The sequence below is a fragment of the Silurus aristotelis genome, assembly GCF_946808225.1.
Source record: "Silurus aristotelis genome assembly, chromosome: 21".
In the NCBI taxonomy this organism is placed as follows: Eukaryota; Metazoa; Chordata; class Actinopteri; order Siluriformes; family Siluridae; genus Silurus; species Silurus aristotelis.
In genome coordinates this window covers 13364207-13387291 of record NC_139594.1, presented here as the reverse complement: position 1 = coordinate 13387291, position 23085 = coordinate 13364207, and the positions used below count along the sequence as shown (strand labels likewise).

At 36.9% G+C, this 23085-nt stretch overlaps 1 protein-coding gene across 3 annotated transcripts in view; it reads right to left on the bottom strand.

The window, feature by feature from the left end:
* csmd2 (CUB and Sushi multiple domains 2) overlaps positions 1-23085 on the bottom strand; it is a 364389-nt gene that overhangs the window by 170580 nt on the left and 170724 nt on the right. For all 3 annotated transcript variants that reach the window (XM_083523463.1, XM_083523464.1, XM_083523465.1), the window contains exons 6-8: positions 9883-9995; positions 6689-6766; positions 2363-2450 (exon numbers count right to left, since the gene is read on the bottom strand). In XM_083523463.1, the coding sequence (XP_083379589.1) occupies positions 2363-2450; positions 6689-6766; positions 9883-9995 (279 nt within the window). The remainder of the gene's footprint in view (positions 1-2362; positions 2451-6688; positions 6767-9882; positions 9996-23085) is intronic.

Below are 23085 nucleotides of genomic sequence, written 5' to 3'. Positions count from 1 at the left end.
GATGATTACTAACATCGTTTAAAACCAATAACGCTTTCCATGTGTTAGTACTAAATACAATAATGCTTTTAAACTACATTTATATTATTATATTTGGCATACATAGTATAATAAATAAATTTATCTTGCTTACATAATTTCTTAAAGAGAAGGTCAACTAAAAAAACATGTAAATGCATTATGCCATCTCACCTAGTTTATTAATACAAATTGAGTAGCATAATATTTCCCAGAGAAAGGGCAATTGTAAAGCAATAGTTGTTTTCATTTAACACATTATGTTCGCAAACTCAACAAAATGACCCGTAGCGAACTTTTTGGATAAATTACACATCTACGGCTTCCCTCCTCATTCTCTAATAAAGTGCAGTTTTGCACTGCACTTTATTTTCCACATATTTCCGCATACCTGAACATTCCTTATTCACTATCATTTGTGTATGCTATTCAATCTTCCTAGCAAAAACCCCTTAGACTGTCAGCCTGATGGGCCAAAGCATTCACTAGTTGGTGATTTGAGGTGACGCAAATCTGTGTGCACACAATACATTTTAATTTGGTTTATTTTAATAACTTTATTTTCTATTTCTTTTTCTTGAACTTACTTTCACTAGCCAAAAGATAACACCACGAGAGAAAATCTATTTGCTGCTGATTTGATTACCCCTACATAAGAAAAAATACACCTCTAAATAAGATAAAAATCTTACAATTATCTATCTGTTAAATACATTATTTTAGGTTATATCACTTTTAAAACAATTTGATAGTGTGCATAGAACACTATCTACTAGCATTATTAGCATACTTTAACTTTTTGATCATTAGCATTATTAAAAAGTACTAAGTACTAAAATATTCTGTTCCTTGTCTCTGTGTTGTTACTCTCAAGGATACATTCTTTGTATCTTTAATATGCACTGTCTGTCTTTGACCTGGAAATGTGGATATAGTATGCATTCAAATTGATTTAGCTTTGAAGGTATATTACATGCACTTAAAACACACACACACACACACACACACACACACACACACACACACACACACACACACACACACACACACTTTAGATAATGAAAACAAGAAATATATAGGGAGTTTAATATCCAGAGAGTGCATGGGAGCACAAAAGTTTGTGGACACCCGACCAGAAGATTCATATTTGCTTTCTAAACATCCCATTCCACATTCAGGCCCCCACTCTTTTGGGAAGATGTTCCACTAGATTTTGAATTGTGGTGGTGACAATTTGTGTCTATTCACTTAAAGGTGTTAGTAAAGTGAGGTACTGATGTAGGGTGAGGAGGCCTGGGATGCAGTCAGCATACTAAATAATCTTAAAGGTGTTCAATAGGGTTGAGGTCAAAGCCCTATAGCAGACAACTCAACATCTTCCACTCCAACCCATATAAACCCTACTTCATGGGGCTTACTTTGGGCAGAAACATTGTCATGCTGGAATAGGTTTGGCTCTCGTAGTTCAAGTGAAGGAAGAATGTAATTCTACTGCATCCAAAGACATCCTGTCCCAATGTTTTTGTCTATATAGTGTATGTAATGTTATTAATGCATCTATAAGGCATTAGAAACACAGGGTCCATGAAAAGTATCTTTACTATCTATGCGAGAATGACTGAAACATCAATTTGTAATGACTAATGTTCTTTCACAAGGTGTAATCTTACACAGTGAAAGCTGTAACACTGGAACGTGGTTCTGCTGAACATTCCAGGTACTATCAGTCACTATCAGTCCTCCATAGTGTCTCGGCTTCATTCATTCTCCTCACTTACACACCGAACTCTTCAGCACCTGCTGTCTAAAACCCTTCACACACATGTGTGAGTGTGTGATAGCCAGGACGCCTCCAGTGAGGCCAAAAAATATATATATTTGCCACCTCTAGTTTACTGTTGGCCTTGCTTGACCTAAGCGGTGACTCACTCTTTTCTGACAAGTGGTCAGAGCTTGTGTTGGTGCAGAGGCAGCAGTGTGCACTATCCATTACTAATCACTTGACAGAGGAGCTTCGTTCAGCTAGCAGAGAACATTCGGGTAAAAATGGAGGTAGAACTTGTGAAATCGATCGCCCCTGTTTGTCTGCGTTACAATTCTCAGAGTCTTGCTCTCCGACCCTTTGTCATCTTCTACTCTCTCTCTCCATCACTTTCACCTTCCTCAGCCTGTTTATTCTGATCAAACATTCGCAATAGAGAAATGAGAAATGAAGCAGGTGCCAACCTCTAGCATTCTATGGCATTAATGACAGGAAAAATAACAGTTAAAAAAAAGCATTTGTCTTGCGTCCTTTTCATCTAAAATGAGCCTGTTAATTAAAAACCATATGGTCAAGTCCCACCTGAAATCGGAGCCTTTTCTTTTTCCCCTGTCTGGAATCCCGGGGTCAAGGCACATGTTGTGTCCTTGCGCCACACCCATCTGGGACACTGCAAAAGAAACGGAGAAGATCTAGTTATTTATACATACGCCGATAGCAAGAGCTAACCTGCAATTGGTGGCTAAGTAGGTTTTAAATGTATACTGACTGATACATAATGAATATTCTGAGTTTTGTTCTTGTGCAAGAGAGTGCTTCAGATGAATTTCTGGAAAACGTGTTCAAATGACTGGAATTATCTCAACCTTATTACAGTCCAAGGTTGCCAATTATTTCTTATGTAGTACTTTAACTTGCAATTAAGACTAATATAAAAAGGTTTGAGATGTTAAGGGTTGAAATTTTCACAGCATGATAACCTAGATAAAAAAATATATATAGAAAATGCAGTTTGACAGTATTGTGCTATTGAATGGCAATGTAAAATAAGCTGGTCATGAAATTAAAGAAGAAAAAAAAACATTCTATAACAAACTCATTTTACAGAGGTCTCTTTCTCACATCTCAGAGACAGCACTGCTTCCCACATCAGGTATCACTGAGTGGCTATAAACATGGCTGCTGACTGAAACCTTAAGATCAGTTTACAAACATGGCTGCCAAAAGCTACATCACACAACTCTCTGACGTGTTTACCCTCATCCTGACTGCACCAGGCTGAACTCTCTTACACAATCACTGTATAAAGACATTCATTTCACCAGTTCATTGTGAAGTACATGCTCAGTGTCACGTCCCTGTCTTTACAATGGCTAATAATACCCTGATATTTTGTTTATTCTTACGATTACATTAGTAACTCTGCTTGCCTTTCCACTATCTTCTCCCTGTTTATTGACCTTGATTCTACTCCATTTTCTAGATTTGTTCGCCTATGTCAAATGAAAAATCTTAACCTGCAGCTGTCGTCGTTGCTGTTACCTGACAATTTTTACGCCTTATATTAGAAAGAATAAAAACTCAAAGAGACACAACTGATTCAAATCTTCTAGTTGTTTTTTTTTTTTTAGAAATGTCACAAAAAATATCTAATGTTGACTTATTATTCTAAATTGTCAGTTTAATTCATTGATGTAACAAGCTAAAAGAAAATAGCTATGAGGTAAGGCGATGCACTGAAACAATAAACAAACAATGAATAAAACTGTAAATAGCAAGGCAATAGCTATATTAAATGTTCGTCAGTAATGCTATGTTCTTATGTAGATTTAATTGCAGTCAAGTAGGATAATGTCACACACAGCAATATTGCATCTTCACAACAGTAATGGATTACACAGGCAAAAAGTTTTCAGTGCATGTCCTTGCTGCAGAGAAATCAAGGTTAATGTAATGTGATTTAGTGCTAGTCCATAAGGACAGGGTTATGAAATTTTTGGAGGAACAGAAACCCATTGGAGTCAGAACTTAATCAGGTAACAACAAAAAAACAAAAAACAAAACAATAATAAATGGAAATGCATTGACTGTCCAATTGTACTCAGTGACTAACCCCGAAACCGTGACACCATAACAACCCTATATATGAATATACATACAGTAATAAGTAGAAATGAACTGGAGTTGAAGGACACTGTAATTTACTATCTGGGCAAAATTTGTCTCAGTAAAGCAACCTGGGATCCTTCCATATAATGATGCTGCCAGTCTACAAAATAGAGTTTCTTATCACATTAATATACAGTAAATCCTACAAAAAAAAATTATGACGTGCCACAATTGAATATTGGCTGAATCTCTAGAAAGGATGAAGCACTGCATGATCCTGATAGCACAAAAAGCATGTTAGTACTCATTTACATTTACAGTTGTATCCCTGATAGCCTTGAATCTCACTGATGTAATTAAGCAGTTAATTAAGCAGAGGGATAAGAGCCTGGCAGCTTGGTGGTGCTGGGGTTTGAATTCACACCTTTCAGATCAGAAGTCTGACATCTCAACTGCTGAGCTACCATTTCCCTCATAATCTCATGACCTTTTGACTTAACAATTGAACTACTACTGCCTAAAGAATTTAAGCTTGCAAGCTCCAGATGATAGGACTTTGGTATACCTTTTAAAAAATCTTTGGTAGATGCCCTCATCCGGAGAGAACTGCAACAATCTCAATCATACAACTGAACAGTTCTGGGGTTAAGGGCCTTGCTCAATGCCTTAACCTACTACCAAATCCCTCCCTTATTAACTTTCGTGTATTCGGTCAGCAACAATTATTTCCCCACAATTTCTGACCCAATTGATCAATTGCAACAAAAATAGCATTATAATATTTTATGAACTTGCCACTCATAAATTTTACATTTGGATTGCACTGTGCAGTAACAGGGAAAGGTATTCCTTTTTCTTGCATAATTTTAATACTGTATTTTTTTCTGTATCATTTTCATTACCCAACACATGAATTTTAGGCTGCAATATTATTCGTATGAACTGACACTAGTCAAAAAAGAAAAACATTAATGGACACGGTTTCAAGGACGAAACAACAATTAATTTCTCTGTTTCAGACAAACACCAGTCTGTTATCATTAAATAACTGCACTGCCCCTTTTTAGACGAGCAAAACCTCCACTGGACATTGTGTTATTCATTCCAGATAGAAAGTGAAAATGACATTACGGATCAATGAATGTGCCCAGGGAGTCTGGGCTCTAGTGATGTGTGGCTCTGAAGGCTGATGGTGGCAGAGAAGACTGAAATGACACTAAGTGATTGGCCAAGGCATCTGTGAGCAAGGATTCATACATATTGATGTGGGACAAAAGGCCACAATTGTCAGAGCTGCCACTGGGTGCCCTGATGAAGCTTATGGCATATTTACAAACACACACACACACACACACACAGAGACACACACATATATATATATATATATATATATATATATATATATATATATATATATATATATATATATATATATATATATATATATATATATATATATATGCACAAACACTCACAATAAAGAAGGGTGATGTTTTCTCACAATGATACAAAGGTAATAGAAAAATAAATAAGAAATCGATGCTGGCAGCCTGAGAGAAAACAGAAGTCTGGTGAGGCCTAATGGCAAAAAGCACTTATTTATGATTACTGATTTCCTTCCTTTTTCTTTCCTAATTTTTTAAGACTGAAACTCTAGAAGCATTTTATTCCTTCCTTTATTTCTGGTCAAGACTAAGTTTTGTAGTAATCACAATATTGCAGGTGCTTTGGATACTATTTATTTTTTATTTGCTAGACCTAATTCTTGCAACTTCACTTACAAGTAACGCAAATGTCTTTATAATCTAGTTACAGTGTTTAATGATTAATGCCTTTTTTCAGAACAAACAGAGTGTTGGAAAGGCATGCTTCTCTGCTGCTCAGCAACCTCCTCGATGATAAGCCAGCAGCGACATGTGAATGAACGTGGGAGTGGAAACTGGTGAAGGCTCTGACTCGGAATGTCCAACCCCCTCTAATCCTCCAACGTGTTGATCACAGAGTGTGAATATGAATTCATTATTCGGATTGAGGAGTTAAAATGTTCTAAATAGACCCAAATATAGATATAAATAGGAGTTGCACTACAGAGGGTTTTTTTTTTTTGTCCACAGGGCACCTAAATACAGAAACAGAAATATTTGGAACAGCAAACATATAATATAGTGGCACTCCATTACACCCTTTCAGTGACTATTAATGCATATTAATTTATACCTATACCAAGGTGGAATATAGATTTTATTTTTTATTCATGTATCTTGAAAATACTGGAAACATTTTATTGTCCACTACAAAATTTCATTGTATTATTAATATACCCTTTATAAAAAAAAGTATTTGAACACCTGATGTTTCCAAACTGTTATCAGAGTTCCTTTACTTGAACTAGCTGACATGGCAATACCTCTGTGCACAAAGCCAGTTTAATGAAGTTATGCTTTAAATGGGTTGGAGTGAAAGATCTTGAGTGGCCTGCTATAGAGTTCTGACCTTTACCCTTATGAACACCTTTAGGATAAATTGAAATGCTGACTGCACTCTAGGCTTCCTTACCCTATATAATTACCCAATTTTAAAGCCCTTGTGGCTAAAGATTCAGAACTTTTTTCCCAATAAGCATATTTAAAATATAAGCCATTGCCTAAAACAGTTCTCTGGCAGTTCTGAGGTTTTAACTCACAAAACCACACTTGTATTTAGTACACAAAAATTTGGATTGTAATCTCATTTGTAAACACAAATTTGTTTTTAAGTCAATGTGGAGGTCAAGCACTTTAAACTATTATTAACACTTACACACTGAAATCTTGCTGTGGTTGTCTTTACTTGGAAGCATCTTCACTCCTCTGGACTTCAGCTCTGTCATCTTCTTTACTGCAAGAGAAAAAGATGCACATTTTGATGATACACAGTGTGTTTGTAAGTGTGTGTGTGTGTGTGTGTGTGTGTTTGTAAGAGTTTGTGTGTGTGTGTGTGTGTGTGTGTGTGTGTGTGTGTGTGTGTGTGTGTGTGCGTGTGTGCGTGTGTGTGTGTGTGTGTGTGTATGTATGTGTGCAAGTAAATAGTAATGATAAGTGAAGTACACCGGTGCTGCCAGCATCCTGGTCTGATTCAATCGCTGTGAGAGAAAAGAACGACAGCCACTTAAACTTAATGGCTCGTATTTGAACCAAAATACTAATTTTTGTGTTCTCTGTGCAACAGATTCACTTGTTCACAGCAAAAAAGTTAATGCAGTAACTCAAACCAATTCCCACATCTTCCATTTTTATCATAAATAGTCTACATTACTTATGCTTCATCCTATTTCCTACTTTCACTACTTAGGGCAATGTACTAAAACAATGTAACTCATTTCCTTATTGCTAAAAGCCCCAATGGTTAGAGAATTTGGTATAAAAAAATCAATTTAGTCTTAATGTTCTCAATAGTACATTTGCTTAAATATTAAAGATGTCATATGTAGCATATTGTACACTTTTAGTCTGATTCTTTGTTATGTACCGCTTCACTAAATGTGGTTTAAAAATTTTTTTTTTGCCTCAGTCTCATTTTCATTTGCAGGGTTTCTGCAGTTTTCACAAAGTCAGATTTAAGACTTTTAAGACCATTTTCAGACCATTAGGAAGGAAATGTAAGACTTGTATCACGACAAAATAAAGTCGTAATGCATTATATTCGGACTAGCGAAAGAAAGAACTACACCACTACGGAACCTAACAAACAAAAACATTCTAAAGTGCTGCCGGAGTATTTCAATGAGCATTAGAGGTAGTGTTACGTGGACGATGAAAAATTAAGACCTGTTTGAAATTATTTAAGACACAAAACAGCGAATTTAAGACTTTTTTAAAGCCTAACATTTAGATTTTAAAATTGTAGACCCTGCAGAAACCCTAAATTGGATGTGACGGTGACTTTGCATTGACAGTGCTTGATCTCGGCTGGTATAATTATATGAAACTATGAGATGTCTGGTTTCAACATCTTTGATTAACATATCTGTATTTCTAGATTACCCACAATTATGCTGACTACCTGCTGGTAGCGTAACAATCAATTCTCATAACAATAACCAGAACACACTATCACCTTCATAGGTTTCACACGTCAACCTATTTAATGTAATTCATACAGGATGTATAGCAGTACCATCCTGTTATCAACAGTTTTAGTCATATAATCATAAGCCATATTTCCAGTCGACAGCTCTAATAAAAGTCTTTAAGAGGATATACTCAGTCCTTAATGAACCCTTAAGTTTAGAGACACTCTAGAACACAGAAGGACTCAAACATTTTACTGATCAAAGAAAAAAAAACAGAAGTCTAAGTGGCTTATTATGTTAAGAGTATCTTCTCCTTGGAAATTAGCCATAAACACACTTGTGCTGTAAGAAAGAATGAGATGAAGATGAAGAGGAGGAGGGGGAGGAGGAAAAGGAGGAGGGGGGGGTCAATTGAAAATCTAATTAAGGGCTTAGGGCCCCTTTCTCCTCTTTCTGACAGTATTTATTTATCAAACTGCAGACCTGTAATCCTATTCAATCGCTCTGATCTGCTTACAGAGGTGAAATTCCTCCAGATTTTGCCTTTGTTTTTTTGCAGCTGAGCCAGCTAATCCCGTTTTACAGCTCATCCCCTTTGAACGGGGACCTCTGAACTTTAAAATGTGATGAAAATGCAGGCAGTGCCATAGTGGGCCAAATGCAGTCGTGGGCAATTGTGACTAAGGCTTGGGAGGTTGTGAAATCAAGTACTCGAAAAATGTCTTACTTCTGTATACCATATTATGTCTGATCATGTGCTAACATAGGGTATATGATGTGGGGAAAATAATAACCACTGTAACTTCAGAATAGGTCAGAATAGGTGTCTTAATAATAAACTGTGGGCTGAAAAATCCCTAGAAGCAGAAGGTTATTGTTCGGTTCAACTTGGGAGGTCAGGTAGTTGAGTTGATGTGACTCAAATTGGGTGAAAATTGGTAATGCTTGGTTGGGGATGCAAACCGGCAAAATGCATTCAGATTCTAAGCATGTAATCTTTTTTTACACCGTGTTTGTCAATACAAAGTTTTGTTCATACAGAATTTCACAAAATGTATCAATTCATTCAGTTACACCTTTCTAAATGACTTATAATTAGATAAAAAAAAAAAAAACATTTTATACATATTTTAACACTAAGCTTGCTTTAAAACGTTAACCAGCTGATAATGTATGTTATTTGAGAGGGAAATATGGATGGAGTTGGATTGGAGGCCACTCTGTACAGCTGGGATGGTTTCGCATCAACTGTCTGGAGATCCATTAGGATGGATATGGACTGTACTTAAAGTCAAGAGTCTGTTTCAATGATTCAGGACCAGAAGTTGCATTTTATCACCTATCACTCCACACCTCAACAATGATGAACTGTAATAAATGGACATTCTGTGCCAGATAAGGATGGATTCCCTTTTGAGTCTGGTTCCTCTCAAGGTTTCTTCCTAATGCCATCTCAGAAAGTTTCTTTTATAAGTTTTTATAATTACAGTTCTCAGCAGTATTTTTATTAACAAAATAATTTTATTTACAGTTTGAACAAATGATTTTATTTCGGGATTCCGCATGAATATAATTATGTAGTTAGTAACAAATGATCACTTGACAAATGATCACAGTCAGGCTCATTTGATTTTACACTTGAGTGTGTACAGTTTAGCAATGCAGAAATAATTTTTTTTTTTTTAATTTACATAAATAATAAAAAAACAACAATTGAACCCAGCATGCTAGGTGTAACCTAACCCAAACTTTCAGGGTTAAACCACTGGAGCGAGATGCTAAACTTCACACAACTGGCCTACCTTGAAAAGGCAAAGTCGGGGAGCTAAATAAATCGAGAGAATGTGTTCCAGCCATCTGTTCAGCTCTCTCTAGGGCAAATTGTACGGTGACAAGAGATAACCAAAGATTAGCGTATTTTCGACATTGTCAGACATCCTACCTTGGTACTGAGCACTGAAGCCCCTCAGCTTGTGGTTGCCATCAGAGGTAAAGTGGATACGCAGCCAGTTCTTACTGCTAATAATAGGTGAGGGAAGATTAGGTCCAGTGAACCTGCAACACAAAACCAACAGACATTGCTTAGAAAGCAGAGCAACAGTAATGTTTATAATGAATCCTCAAATCACCAAAAATAATGCTATAACTCTGCTAATATGGGGATAAAGTGAAATAAATGAATCTAATGAATGCATAAATGCTAGTAAAGCCAGCTTTATACCATTGAGCAGGTTCTTGGGATGACAAAAATGTATTTCTAATGTTAAGACAAAGCTGTTCACATGATTGTGAGCTGGGTTTCACATTGAAAGCTGTTGAGGCATTGTGGAGAATGCTAAGTACATAAGCTGAAGAGAAATCTGAATCTTCCTGACAGAGAGGCAGAGGCTGAGCCTCACCGTGTGTGTGTGTACCAAATGTCAGATTTGGCTCAACGGGCCCTTTGATGAGTACGAGTGAGAAAGCAGACTAGAGAGGGCATTGGCAGGGAAAGGGAGGATATAGAGCGATGAGACTGTGGCGTGTCTTTGAGCTTTGTCACCAATTGTTTCTGCTGATGGTGTGGGTTTCTAACCCGTCTCTCAGACCTGACTTCTCATTAGGCAGTATTGTAACTCCACCAACACTGACGATGACAGTAATGACAGGGGTCTCTGAATCACAGACATAAAGACAGACTTTTATCAGCCCAGAAGTGCTGCCTTGCTCACAGAATTAATGATGATAGGAAGGAAGGGATATATCTTTTGAAATTCTGATGAAAGCTCAGGCTCATTATGTGTTATGATATGATATGATATGATATGATATGATATGATATGATATGATATGATATGATATGATATGATATATGATATGATATGATTTCACATTACATATTGAATTATTGACATTGTTATCTGTCGCTTTATGCTTCCACTGAGTGCTATAAAAAACATTTTTTAAAGCATCTATCGTACAATACGACTGTCTTGTATACTGTAAATGCCATAGAGCGGTGCATATGTACAGATAGCTATAAACAACGTATAGCAATTAATTTTTTTCCAGAACGCTCCGGTCACGATTGTGTTGGATTCCAAGCTTGTCCAGAGAACAATGAATGATACATCCTCTACTTCCTGGATCTGAGGCAAGTCATTACAGGGCACCAGGCACACACATTCACATTAGCGACGGGCCGTTCATGAACGATTCGCTCATTTCGAACAAGTCTTTAATGTGACTCGGAAGAGTGAGTAGTCTCAAAGAGCGATTTGTTCATTTTCTACTGGACCATAGCATCGCAAAATCTCTGTAGGTTATGCACAGGAGACAGAATTAAGTAGTTTACCATTTAACTCTTCTAGTCCAAGTCGTTCGTCCTTTTGTCATGTGACTCCCATATATGCTATGACTGTGATTAAAGCATTAAAGGAGCCAAATGAACTAAATGACTCATTAAAGATTCAAAGAAACAAGTCACTTAAACGATCTGACCTTCCTATCACTAATTCACATCTAGGGACCATTTAAAGAGTGTGGGAGAGTGGAGAAAACCAGGGTTGGAACCTATAGTGGGGTTGTAAAAAGAGAGCTCCGTTGTTAAGGCATTGGACAGATCAAAAGGTCATGAGTTCAAATCCCAGCACCACCAAGCTACCAATGCTGGGTCATTGAATAATCCTTAACTGCTCTGAATAAGGTCAACTGCCAACAAATGGAAATGAAATAAATAAAAACAAACTACTTCTGCTACTTATGACCCAAAAATGTATTAAAAAAATAATAATGTTTTGATGGCTAACTGCAGGAAACCTGTGGAAGACTTGACACTCACATGGCAGTCATGAAGGACTGCTGTGTAGACAGAGCCTGCGGCACACGAGTGCAATGATGGTGAACAAAATGTTCCCTGGACGATAACACCACCACTCTCACACAACATGAAACCACAGAGTGTCATTTCAACACACATTAGCAGCAGAATTTGGCTTATTAAATAAAACACACCCCATGCTCTTATGTGAAATGAGTTGCTGAGCTTCTTCAGGGAGTAAAACAGGGCTAGACATTCTCTCCCACGCTCACATCTTAAAGTATGCTGGCTGGAAAGGAAGACATACTTTGTGACTACGGCCCCCGTGCTGCTGTGATGCTTTGTGAGCACGAGTGATACCATACATCTGGGGCTAAAGTCTGTCTCTGCAGCAATTCACTTGACAGACAGATTTAAAACTTCAGCCATCGACATGACATAATCATGCTCTGAGAGTTCTCATGGCTGTCTCACAGGTTAAAGTTCAGCCTTACACAGATTTTCCTTTTTCGGTTTTCTTGCACTCACTGAAGCACTGGAAAGAAAGAAAATCGTTCATACAATAACTGGCGGGCATGGAGATGGTGAGAACAAGATTAATCCCTTCCACAAAATCAATCACCCACAGGTCCGCCTTTACTGAAATTAGTTTTCTTCTTCAAGTCCACGCATTATTTATTTATTTAATGCTTCTACCCTCTCCTCTCCTTTGAGGGCTGCTAAAATAATGGACGTGGCATTGAGTTCTGACAACTTGTCACATGATATTAGTCGTGATTTACGATGCCAGCCAATGGACAGATAAAGTGGATTTTGGTTCAGATTGTTTTATTACTTTATAATCAGACCATATAAAATGGTGGACATCTAATGCAAGACAGCACATGGATTTTTACATGTGATATACCTAAAATGCTTTTACTTAAAATCAGCTAAGTTCTAGTTTATACTATTACTTGTAATTCTTTGGCTTTACAGATTCTCTCTCGCTTTCTCTCTCGCTCTCTCTCTCTCTCCCTCTCTCTCTCTCTCTCTCTCTCTCTCTCAACACATTATTACAGAGTACTAATCATTTTACTAGACAGAATATATTGTGTTAACAAAACAAAACGAAAATCTGAACTCTTATATACTATGTGACACAAATGTTGGGGAAGCAGTAGGTCAGTGGTCAAAAAGTTGGATTTTGAGTTCAAATCCCAGCTCCGGAGCAGCTGAACAAGGCCCTAAACCCTCAACTGCTCTGGCTAAGGGTGTCTAGCTAATGTTGTAAATATAAAATGATCAATACTCGCATTTATAGTTGTTATTGTATTTTCTATCTACAGAGCCATTCACCTGGACTGCGGTTTGATTGTATTCCAGAGGACCAAACTAAACACTTAAATAAAAAAAAAAAAAATAAATAAATAAAACAATGCACTTTTAAGAAAAATGGTCAAAAAAGTCCATGTTTAATCAGAATTTCAGCAATTTTAATGACCATTTTCTCAAAAACGATGACACTATAAATGAAAGGATATCAGTGTTACCCAGGAGAATGGATTATTTTTTAGAGGTTGGCGCTTCCTTAAATTGATTGCCAAATTCCAGGAAGATTTTTTCTTGCCACTGTCAAAATGGATTGCTCATTAGGGATAAGCTTATAGGAACTAATGTATGAATTTAAACTTTTTATTTCTTTAAAGCTGCTGTGTGATGATGTCTATTGTTAAAAGGACTGAACAAATCAAATTGAATTAAACTACATTTTAGAATCCGTTCAGTAAGTGGTGCTAATCGGATGTGGTGATATAAATTAAAGATGGTGTCCTATTTGTAGCTGAATTATTAATGGGTAAGCATTTAAAGGTTATGTTATTTACCTAGATTTTTACTGACAGAACTTTATTTAACTAGACATCCACACATTTGAGTTGAATATCAATACTGATTTATTGTATGCTTTATAATGCTATATAATATTATATATTATTGAAAATAATTTAGATGAAAATTTTCTTTAACCCACCAAAAAGTGTACCATGAAATGGGCAAGCTGAAGTCACCAAAACAGGTGCTAATCTTTTCTTTTCAAAAACTACAAGGACTAAGAAAGGTCACTTCACTTAAACACCTAAAACACATTTATTGGTGTGCACCTCTAGATAAAATGCCTTAAAGAATCACTCTCATCCTCCTAATGTCCATGTCACAATGCCCTTATTGAGATGTCTATTTGAGTTAAAAAGCAATTTATGTCCAAATCACTTCCCATTATTAGGCAGTGATTATTCCAGGAAACAGTCTCCGGATCTGATAAGTTACACAAGAGAAGGAATATCGAAAATGTCATTACAGATTAGAGCGCTCATAAATATGCTATTAGAGAATGGTGTGAGAAGTGTTGTCACCCCTTTCACCTCTCCCCTTCCATTCACTTTACTTTCTTCCTTTCTAAAATAAAAAAATAATAACTAAATTGTACTCAACAAAGAGTCCTGAAAGTCAAAGAGGGGTATAGATGGTTTGATGAAGCACTCTTTTAAGGGTATTATTGCAAGTTCAATACCCTCTCTTCACCCTTGTCCTTGGTATTAAATTTTTTTTTCGGACAAACCTCAGGAGTGGCACTGTAAATGAGTTCTTGATCCCAGTCCAATAAACTTCCTAGATTAATCGAAAAATATTTCTGGCATTAGAGCAAAAAAAAAATAAACTATATAAATATAAAATATAAAATATGAAAAAATAAAACAAAAAAATCGCAAGGGCATACTCGCAAGGGCATACTCGTCTATATGAACTACATCCAAGCGCTTTAAGTATGTGCCACTTAATAACACTTTGTCTAAATAAACGTCATAGCAGAGATTAATTGCATGAAATCGGCTAATACAAATAAGCGAGCACTTCTGCCAGCTCAGCACACTTCAACTTTAAATAAAAGAAAATAAAGGGGAAAAAAAATGATCAATTTTGCATAACTAACCATGAAAAGCAGTCAGCAGTGGCAATGTAGCACTTTTCTTTCTTGTTCTATAAACGCAGCAAGACCATGATTGTAGATTATGGAGCTATAATAATAAGCTTTTGTATTTCCTACATTACCCCTGTATGTATTTCGCTTGGGAATACACAATTATAGGCATTGGTGCTAAACGTTGGCATGTGGGCTACAGAACACGTCTTTTAAACAGAATCTAGCTTGACTGTGGCTACTTATGCAGATCGGCTGGCCTGCTGCTTTGAAAACTCTCTATGGCAAAGAGCACCGGTCATAATGATTTGAAGAAAAAGAAAAAAACAGAACGTTCCAGCGTGAACGATTGAACCATGCACCAGCCTGCTAGTACTCTGAAGTGACAGAACAAATCAGGCTTCCTTGGCAATGAGTTCAGTTCTGGGAATTAAAAGTGAGGAGAGAAGCAGAGACACTGGCAAAAGCTTTGACCTTCACTTTCACATCGCTCAACAACAAGCAGTGCCAATAAACTCACTTAGAGCTTCCTATAACTAGCAAGGCAGCTTTGAGCTAAGTGCTATGTGACTTATAGCTTTGAAAAAAAGTTTTATGACTTTGCAAACATTCGAAACTGTGTCGACTGTGCAGGAAGGATGTGGTTAGGGATAAAGCGAACTGTACTCGCTGGAACGAGAAAAAAAGAAGAAATCCACCCCGATTAACAAACTGTCTGTTCCGTGACACGCCACACCGCAGGTGAAGGGAGCGGCTTGCATTAGAGCATGGCCAAAGCTCAAGAGCCGTCTGACAATTTGGTTTGCTCAGGAACTGATTTCCATTGAGCTGCCATTAATAATTCATGAGCTGCCCTTTGGCTTCACAACAATCACTTGTTAAATCTTATAGAGTTTTTTTCTCCCACCTTCTCCTGAGAAAAATGACTGAACAGATTTAAATAAATAGAAATTCTTCCTGAAAATGTAGGAATTTATTCAGTTTCTTACAAGTGCACATATACAACAGAATGTAATAAAATTAAGTAAACTGAAAATTAAATATAACAATATATATTTTTTTAAATCAATCAAATTAAATAAAATAAAGCCTATTTATACAATTCGAGAAGCGAGAAATGTTTGATATGAGGAAAGACATACATCCATCAATGCCGAGAGAAATATTGCCGTCTACTTCAATAATAATAGCCGAACACTTCAAATGAGTTCGATTCAATCTCTATATTCATCTCTGTTTCTTTACATATTCTCTATTAGTGATTCATATAGAGGCACTCTATATGATGTGCCTTACCTCAACTTCAGGCCCTTTTATATCTTACTTTAAAATGTGTTCACCCATGTACGCATGCCAATTTATAACAGTTTTAGCTGATGGAATAACTATTTCTCACCCAAAGTTGACTAAATAAATGACGATGCAGGAAAGTGGTGCTATAAAACGAATTGGGTGCTAATCGATTAGCAAAAGGCTAATGGGTAATTCAGGTTCGAACAGAAGACACGGTTGCACAGCTATCCAGGTGGTTTCATTGCCGCTTTGTTATACTCTTTCTGCAAAACATCTGAGATACAGTTACAAGACAAAGGTACTGTTTGGCACCTGTAGGGAAGGTATGTGATTAAACTTTAGTCTAGTGTAAGTGATTACAGTACACACAGATGCAGTATAAATGCAGTCCAGACTCATCAACAGACCTGTTAAGCCAAACAAACCTGATGCCAGATATGTTCTATATTGTAAACAAACAAACAAACAACAAAACGTATCAATGAAGTGAGAGAATACAATGATTCTCTCTCATACTCGCTCTTGTTATTTCTTTAATAACCATGGCATCGTTCTTTACCCTCCTCCACCCCACCTGTGCCAGCGGAAGATGAAAACAAATAAATGACTGAATACATAACAAGCATTCCTTTATCACACCAACCATTATGGCCCATTACATTGGATTTATAGTTAATGGGGGAAAAACAAATTAGTTTCCAAGGTCACTTGGATATGGTAATTGAGCCTCCCAAACGGATCCATAAAATATGCTCATAAAAAAGATCTATTGCTATTCAACACCACATAGAACAGTATCATGGTCGATGAGCAAGGTGAGGGTATATATATATATACGTATGTGTGTGTGAGGCAAAAAAGATATAAAAGTGGAACTTGTTATTCATTACCTGGACTTCGGAAATAGTTGCCAATTGCTATTACTTGTATGAGTTTTGTTGTACACAAACAAAAATAATGAACAGTAATAAATAGTCTTGATATTTATATGTGTTTTTGAATGTCCCATTCCATTTTTAGACCCCGTTTGCTGTTACAATAAACCTCCACTCTTTTGGGAAAATGGTCCACTAGATTTTAGAATGTCAAATCAAATCAAATTTTATTTGTCACATACACATACATACAGAGTACGACATGCAGTGAAATGATTTATACGACTGTCAGGCATGAGGGAATAGAATAGGGAGAAATATAAAACAAGGGAAAAAAAGGCAGATAAATAATGAGTATAAACTATGTAAAATATAAAATATATAAATATATATATATGAGGAAAAGTGTATATACAAGGTATGCTTATGACAGTAAACAGTAATCACATAAGGGTTAATGTGATTGTCCTTAAAGTGAATGTGTGCGGTGTGGTGTGGTATAAAGTGCACTGTGCTATGCTAGTCCCCAGTTAAAGTGATCATGGAGATTTGTGCTCATTCAGCTGCAAGAGCATTAGTAAACTCAGGCACTGGTGTGAGTAAGGAGGTCTAGGGGCAGTTAGCATTCCAGTTCATCTCAAAGCTGTTCAATACGGTTGAAGTAAGGACTCTTTAGCAGGCCACTCGAGACCTTCCACCCCAACCCATGTAAACCATATCTTCATGGAGCTTGATTTTAGATGGAAAACTGAACAATAAATCTTGACAATAAAATCGTAAGGGTTAAGAAATTATTTTGATTAGATTCAACTTTATTGTCATTGTGCAAGGTACATGTACAGAGCCAATGAAAGGCATAAGTTGCCTATTTACAATAAATAGCAGAATGATAAATAGTTTATGAGATCCATATATACTGTACAGGGTAAACATGACTGAGAACAGAGACATTCCTGATAACCCGACTATCATCATCTTTTCTCTGCTTGTGTTCTATATGGTGGATGTTCAGCCTGGAGCAAAACTATGTCCTTTCTTTAAAACTAAAAATGCAATCCGCCATGATGCACACAATAAACCCTCTGGGGTCGACAAACGCACCGGCGCATATTGTGGATTATTTTCCTCATAACTCCGAAACTAACTTAAATTACTCTGTCTTTTTTGATAAGAGCAATGCATCATTCGAATCTGTAAAGGGTCTACATCTATTTGTATTTACTCATAATAACAACAAAACTCTCTTAAATAACTACGTTTTTTACAGCTTTTGTAAAATAAAAAAAATAAAAAACAGGGGGCACGCTTTGCTGTCTCTGTCATCTCTCTTCACAAACACATAAAAACACCTGAATCTTACTGAATACTTGTCTCACAGACATAATTAATATATAAATAGAAAGTTCTAAATATTATCTGATTATGTAATCCGTATGAAAGTGAGAAAAGGTACAGTTACTCCAGTATTACCTCACTGGTGGTTTGGTAGGCTTTACTAATAATAAACATACATATGCCTAAAACATCCATATTTGTCGATGCCCATGTTGAATAGAGTATAAAAACTTGAAAATTATTCATTTAAGGTACATTTAGAACAGATAAAAATGTACTATTATTTTTCGTTTAATGTTGAGTTAACTCATGACAATCATGCCATTAATCGCGATAAAATATTTTAATCGATTGACAGCCCTAATATTAATATGATGTGAGGTCCAGTTACCTGCGTTACACTAAAACAGGTAGTAGGAATGGCTACTTTTTACTTAAGTACATGTCAGAGCCCACACTTGTTTACTTTAACTTGAGTAAAGAAGTATAATCAGTACTTTAACTTTTACCAGAGTATTTTAAAACATAAGTATCTGTACTTCTACTTAAGTGAATGATGTGTGTAATTTGCCACCTCTGTACAGGGATAAGGTACAGGAATAATGTACAGAAGGTGCAGTAGGTAATAATATAGGGTATACATAATAACGTGTGCAAAGATTGTGCGTAGATTGACATGCGAGAAGCTAAAATGCTCAAATGACATGATATAGAAATGTACAAGTGTGAATGTACTGTATGTATGATACAGTATATACAGAATAAATATGGGTGGAATATACAGTAGTGCGCTGATAAACGAGTTATGGACGGTTACGCAAAAATGCGTAGTGGACAGTAAGTGACAATGCAGTAGCATATTAGAGAATATTATCATGAGGTAATATTGATGAAATAATAAGGGTAATGTGGTGCAAACTGTCACACATACACAAATGGCAAAATAGCAGACTAAAAAAATTCAATTAAATGTTAAAAAGTCTTTGATGTCCATTGTGCTCTATTGATTTTGTCATGCTACCTGCAAACAAAAAAAAAAACACTCTAAATGAATTGTAAACCATTTATTCAAACCGAACAGCAAGAAACCTACAGCAACTTCAGTTTTTAAAACCTAAAAGTGACAATATTATGAAGTCTTAGTACAGATATATTTAGTTGTGATTAACTCTTTAAATGTAGTTCAACAAAACTGAAAACCCACTGGTTTATGTACAGTGCTATGGTAATTTTTTACCCCCATCTCTAACAGAGCCAAGAACATATTTAAGAGACTACTCTTCTGACCCTTTAACAGATTTAGAAATGCTTCTGAATACATAGCCAGTGCTGCTCGGAAGGCTGCCGTGTGATAAAAAAGAAGACCCTTAGTAAATGTAGATGACAATAAAAAAGGTGTAAGTGGAAGAGCTGTTAGAGTAGTTACTGAGGTGCTGCATGGAGTTTTGACTAGCTTTGGCAAACTTAAATCCTGCTGGGCAGTAAGCCACTACAGCGCAGTAGAAACTAATAACCATTTAACTGCAAGAGGAAGAAAGATTTGTGAGAAAAAGAGAGGTAAAGAAAGTAAACATATGGATTTTAATACCATCCTTTATTGAGAAAGCCAAATAGTAACTATTACTTACTTAAACATAACATGCAATATATTGTGACTGTGGAAACATATGCAGTCAAAAGAGGACAAGAAACAAAAATAAGCCAATGTTATCTTCTTCTTCTTCTTCTTCTTCTTCTTTCAGCTTCTCCCATTAGGGGTCCCCTCTAATAAACTAATTTTTAATCCTGTCCGTCCTCGTTACTCCCAACAAAAACCTCAACATCTTCAGCTCTGCTACCTCCAGCTTTATCTCCTGTCTTTACTCAACGCCACTGTCTCTAAACCATAAACCATCACAGGATTCACCACAGTCCGACAAACTTTCCCTTTTATTCCTGCAGATACCCTTGTATCACAAATCACTCCTGCTATCACTCTTCTCCACCCACTCCATCCTGCCTGCATTCTTTTCTTCACTTCCCTAACACACTCGCCATTACTTTGCACTGTTGACCCCGGGTACCTGAACTCCTCCACCTTCTCCACCTCTTCTCCCTGCAACCGCACCACTCCACTGCCCTCCCTCTCATTCACACATATGTACTCTGTCTTACTCCCACTGACTTTCATTCCCCTTCTCTCAAGCGTGTACCTCCAGCTCTATAGGCTGTTCTCAACCTACTCTCACCACAAATCACAATATCATCCATAAACATCATAATCCATGAAGACTCCTGTCTGACCTCGTCCGTCAACCGGTCCATTACCACTGCAAACAGGAAAGGGCGCAGAGCCGATCCTTGATGCAGTACAACGTCCACCTTAAACCAATCATTTCTACTGCAGACTTCACTGCAGTCACACAGTCCTCATACATGTCCTGCACCACCCTCACACTTTTCTGACGGTGTGTACATTTCTGACACACCTGACTTCCTCATAAAATACCACCACTCCTCTTTCGGGACCCTGTCGTATGATTTCTGTAGATCCACAAACACACAATGCAACTCCTTCTGACCTAAAATCAGCCAGTATTTTTAAAGTAGAAAATGACAAATAAGCCACCAATTGATTTCTATTTTATTTAAGGTAAATGTTTCAGTCATTCCCCAGTGTTAATACTGGGTCTGTATCCACTGAAATCCTGACAAGTATAAAGCTTGTTCAGAAGTTGAATGAACAGTAACTCACTAATTTTTATTATCAACCATACAGGCAGGATTTCACCAATCGACCACATGCAGCTTCTACCACATCCACTGCTCTCTGCCTTGATATCTTGTTCATCCTCTTTACCAAATATGTAACTTTGCAAGGCAATTCCAAAGCAAATACAGATCTGTGCTTCCAGACTGATTGTCATTAGTGTGTTTTTGTGGTTGCTCTGCCTGTTGATTACTTTTTGGATTTGCCATCTGATTTGGAAAAAAAAGAACAAAACAAAAACCCCACAAAAATTTCCATTTTTCAGTGTTTGATTCTTGCTGCCACTGCAATCTGATTTTGGATTTGACTCTGTTTTGGCTCTCTATTGAAATATTTCTGCATGTGGATCAACACAACATGACTAACATGATTCCATTCTACTCTAATGCAGTAGTAGAATCCATCCTGAGCCAGTTCTTCTCACACAGGCCCGCTAAATAAGTCTGCACAAAATGACCCAGCTGTGTATACTCAGCAACCCTTGGATGGATCACAAACCCAGAAGACAAAAGCCCTGATTGTAAAAGAGGGCTATAAAACAAAAGCTCAGCCAACACTGACACCTCAGGAAATGTGTCAGACAAACACACACACACACACACACACACACACACACACACACACACACACACACACACACACACACATTCTTTCAAAATCCCTGACCGGTAACATAGGGGTAGGTCTGTTGAAATTTCATGAGAAACAAGTGTTTGTGAAATTCTATTCAGCCCACTTTCTCAGAAGTGCACTATCAGTGTCTTTCCAGACAGAAGAACAGGGATGCAACAGCCAGGTCCTGTCATTATCCTAGACCTAATATATGCTAGGTGCTGCTCCGCTGTACAGGCACGTATCATACAGCTGGTCCAAACCAATATTGGGTGCAAAAATAAATAAATAAAAAATTGATATTAATTATACATCTATATAAATAAAAGTTTGTAGACAACAACCAAAAATACTTATGTGCCTTCTATTAAACATCCCATTTCACATTTAGGGCACAAGAGTGTTAGTAAGTAAGTGTTAGTAAGTAAGCCTGAGGTGCAGTCAACATTTGAATTCATCCATGTTCAGTGTGGTTAAGATCAGAGCTCTATAACAGGCCACTTCCACTCTAAACCAAGATCTTCCACTTCATCCCATGTGAACCATATCTTCATAGAGCTGGCTTTATACCCATGGGTATTGTCATGCTGAAACAGGTTTGAGTTTCCTAGTTCAAGTGAATGGGAAATTTAATGCTCTCCCATCCAAAGCCATTTTAATTGTGTGCCTCCAACTTTGTGGAACACTTTGGGGAAGAAGCAAACTGAAAAAGTCTTATTTGCATTTAATGTATCTTTTCCCTATATAGATACTCGAGTAACAACCTTTAACATTTAGATCATTTAGTGCACCCTTTCAGTTCTGTTTTTGAACATCCACCCACATCATGCTCCCTGGTAATTGTGGAAGGCAGTCCACCATTACCTAATTTTTTATCCCAAATTACTTTTTGGAGATGGAGCGTTCTGCAAAATCTCAAGAGTCTCAGACCGAGCTTAAATGTCCTGCCTATGATAAATGAAAACTGAAATATAATCAGCATAAATAGAAATGGCAATCCTTTGGACATTGAAACACTCTCTCTCTCTCTCTCTCTCTCTCTCTCTCTCTCTCTCTCTCTCTCTCTCTCTCTCTCTCACATACTCTCTCTTTCTCACTCACTCCCCCTCCCCTTTCTAAAAAAGCAGAAGGTTCTGTAGATGTTAAACTGTACAGCTGACCTAACAAAGGACAGCCTTGTCTGATCTCTCTTGAAACTGAGCTTGGCCAGTTCATTCCACCTTCCACCTTAGCATCTGTGATGATCCTGCATTTAAATGCAGTACTTCCAGTAATCCAAACACTGTTTTGAATTCTCAAAATCACCCTTCTAATCTTCCCTCTGCCCCAGGAGACAACAAATGCTCAAAGACAGAAGCACCCGGCGCCAACTAATATTAAAATATGAAAGTGTATTAGAGAAGTGTGACATGATCACTATGAAAGAAAACAGATAAGGTGAAAACATGCCATGTTTTACATTATCACTCTGTTTAGAGAAGGTATTAGAACATTTATTTAAAATTGACCAAATTTATCTGAGT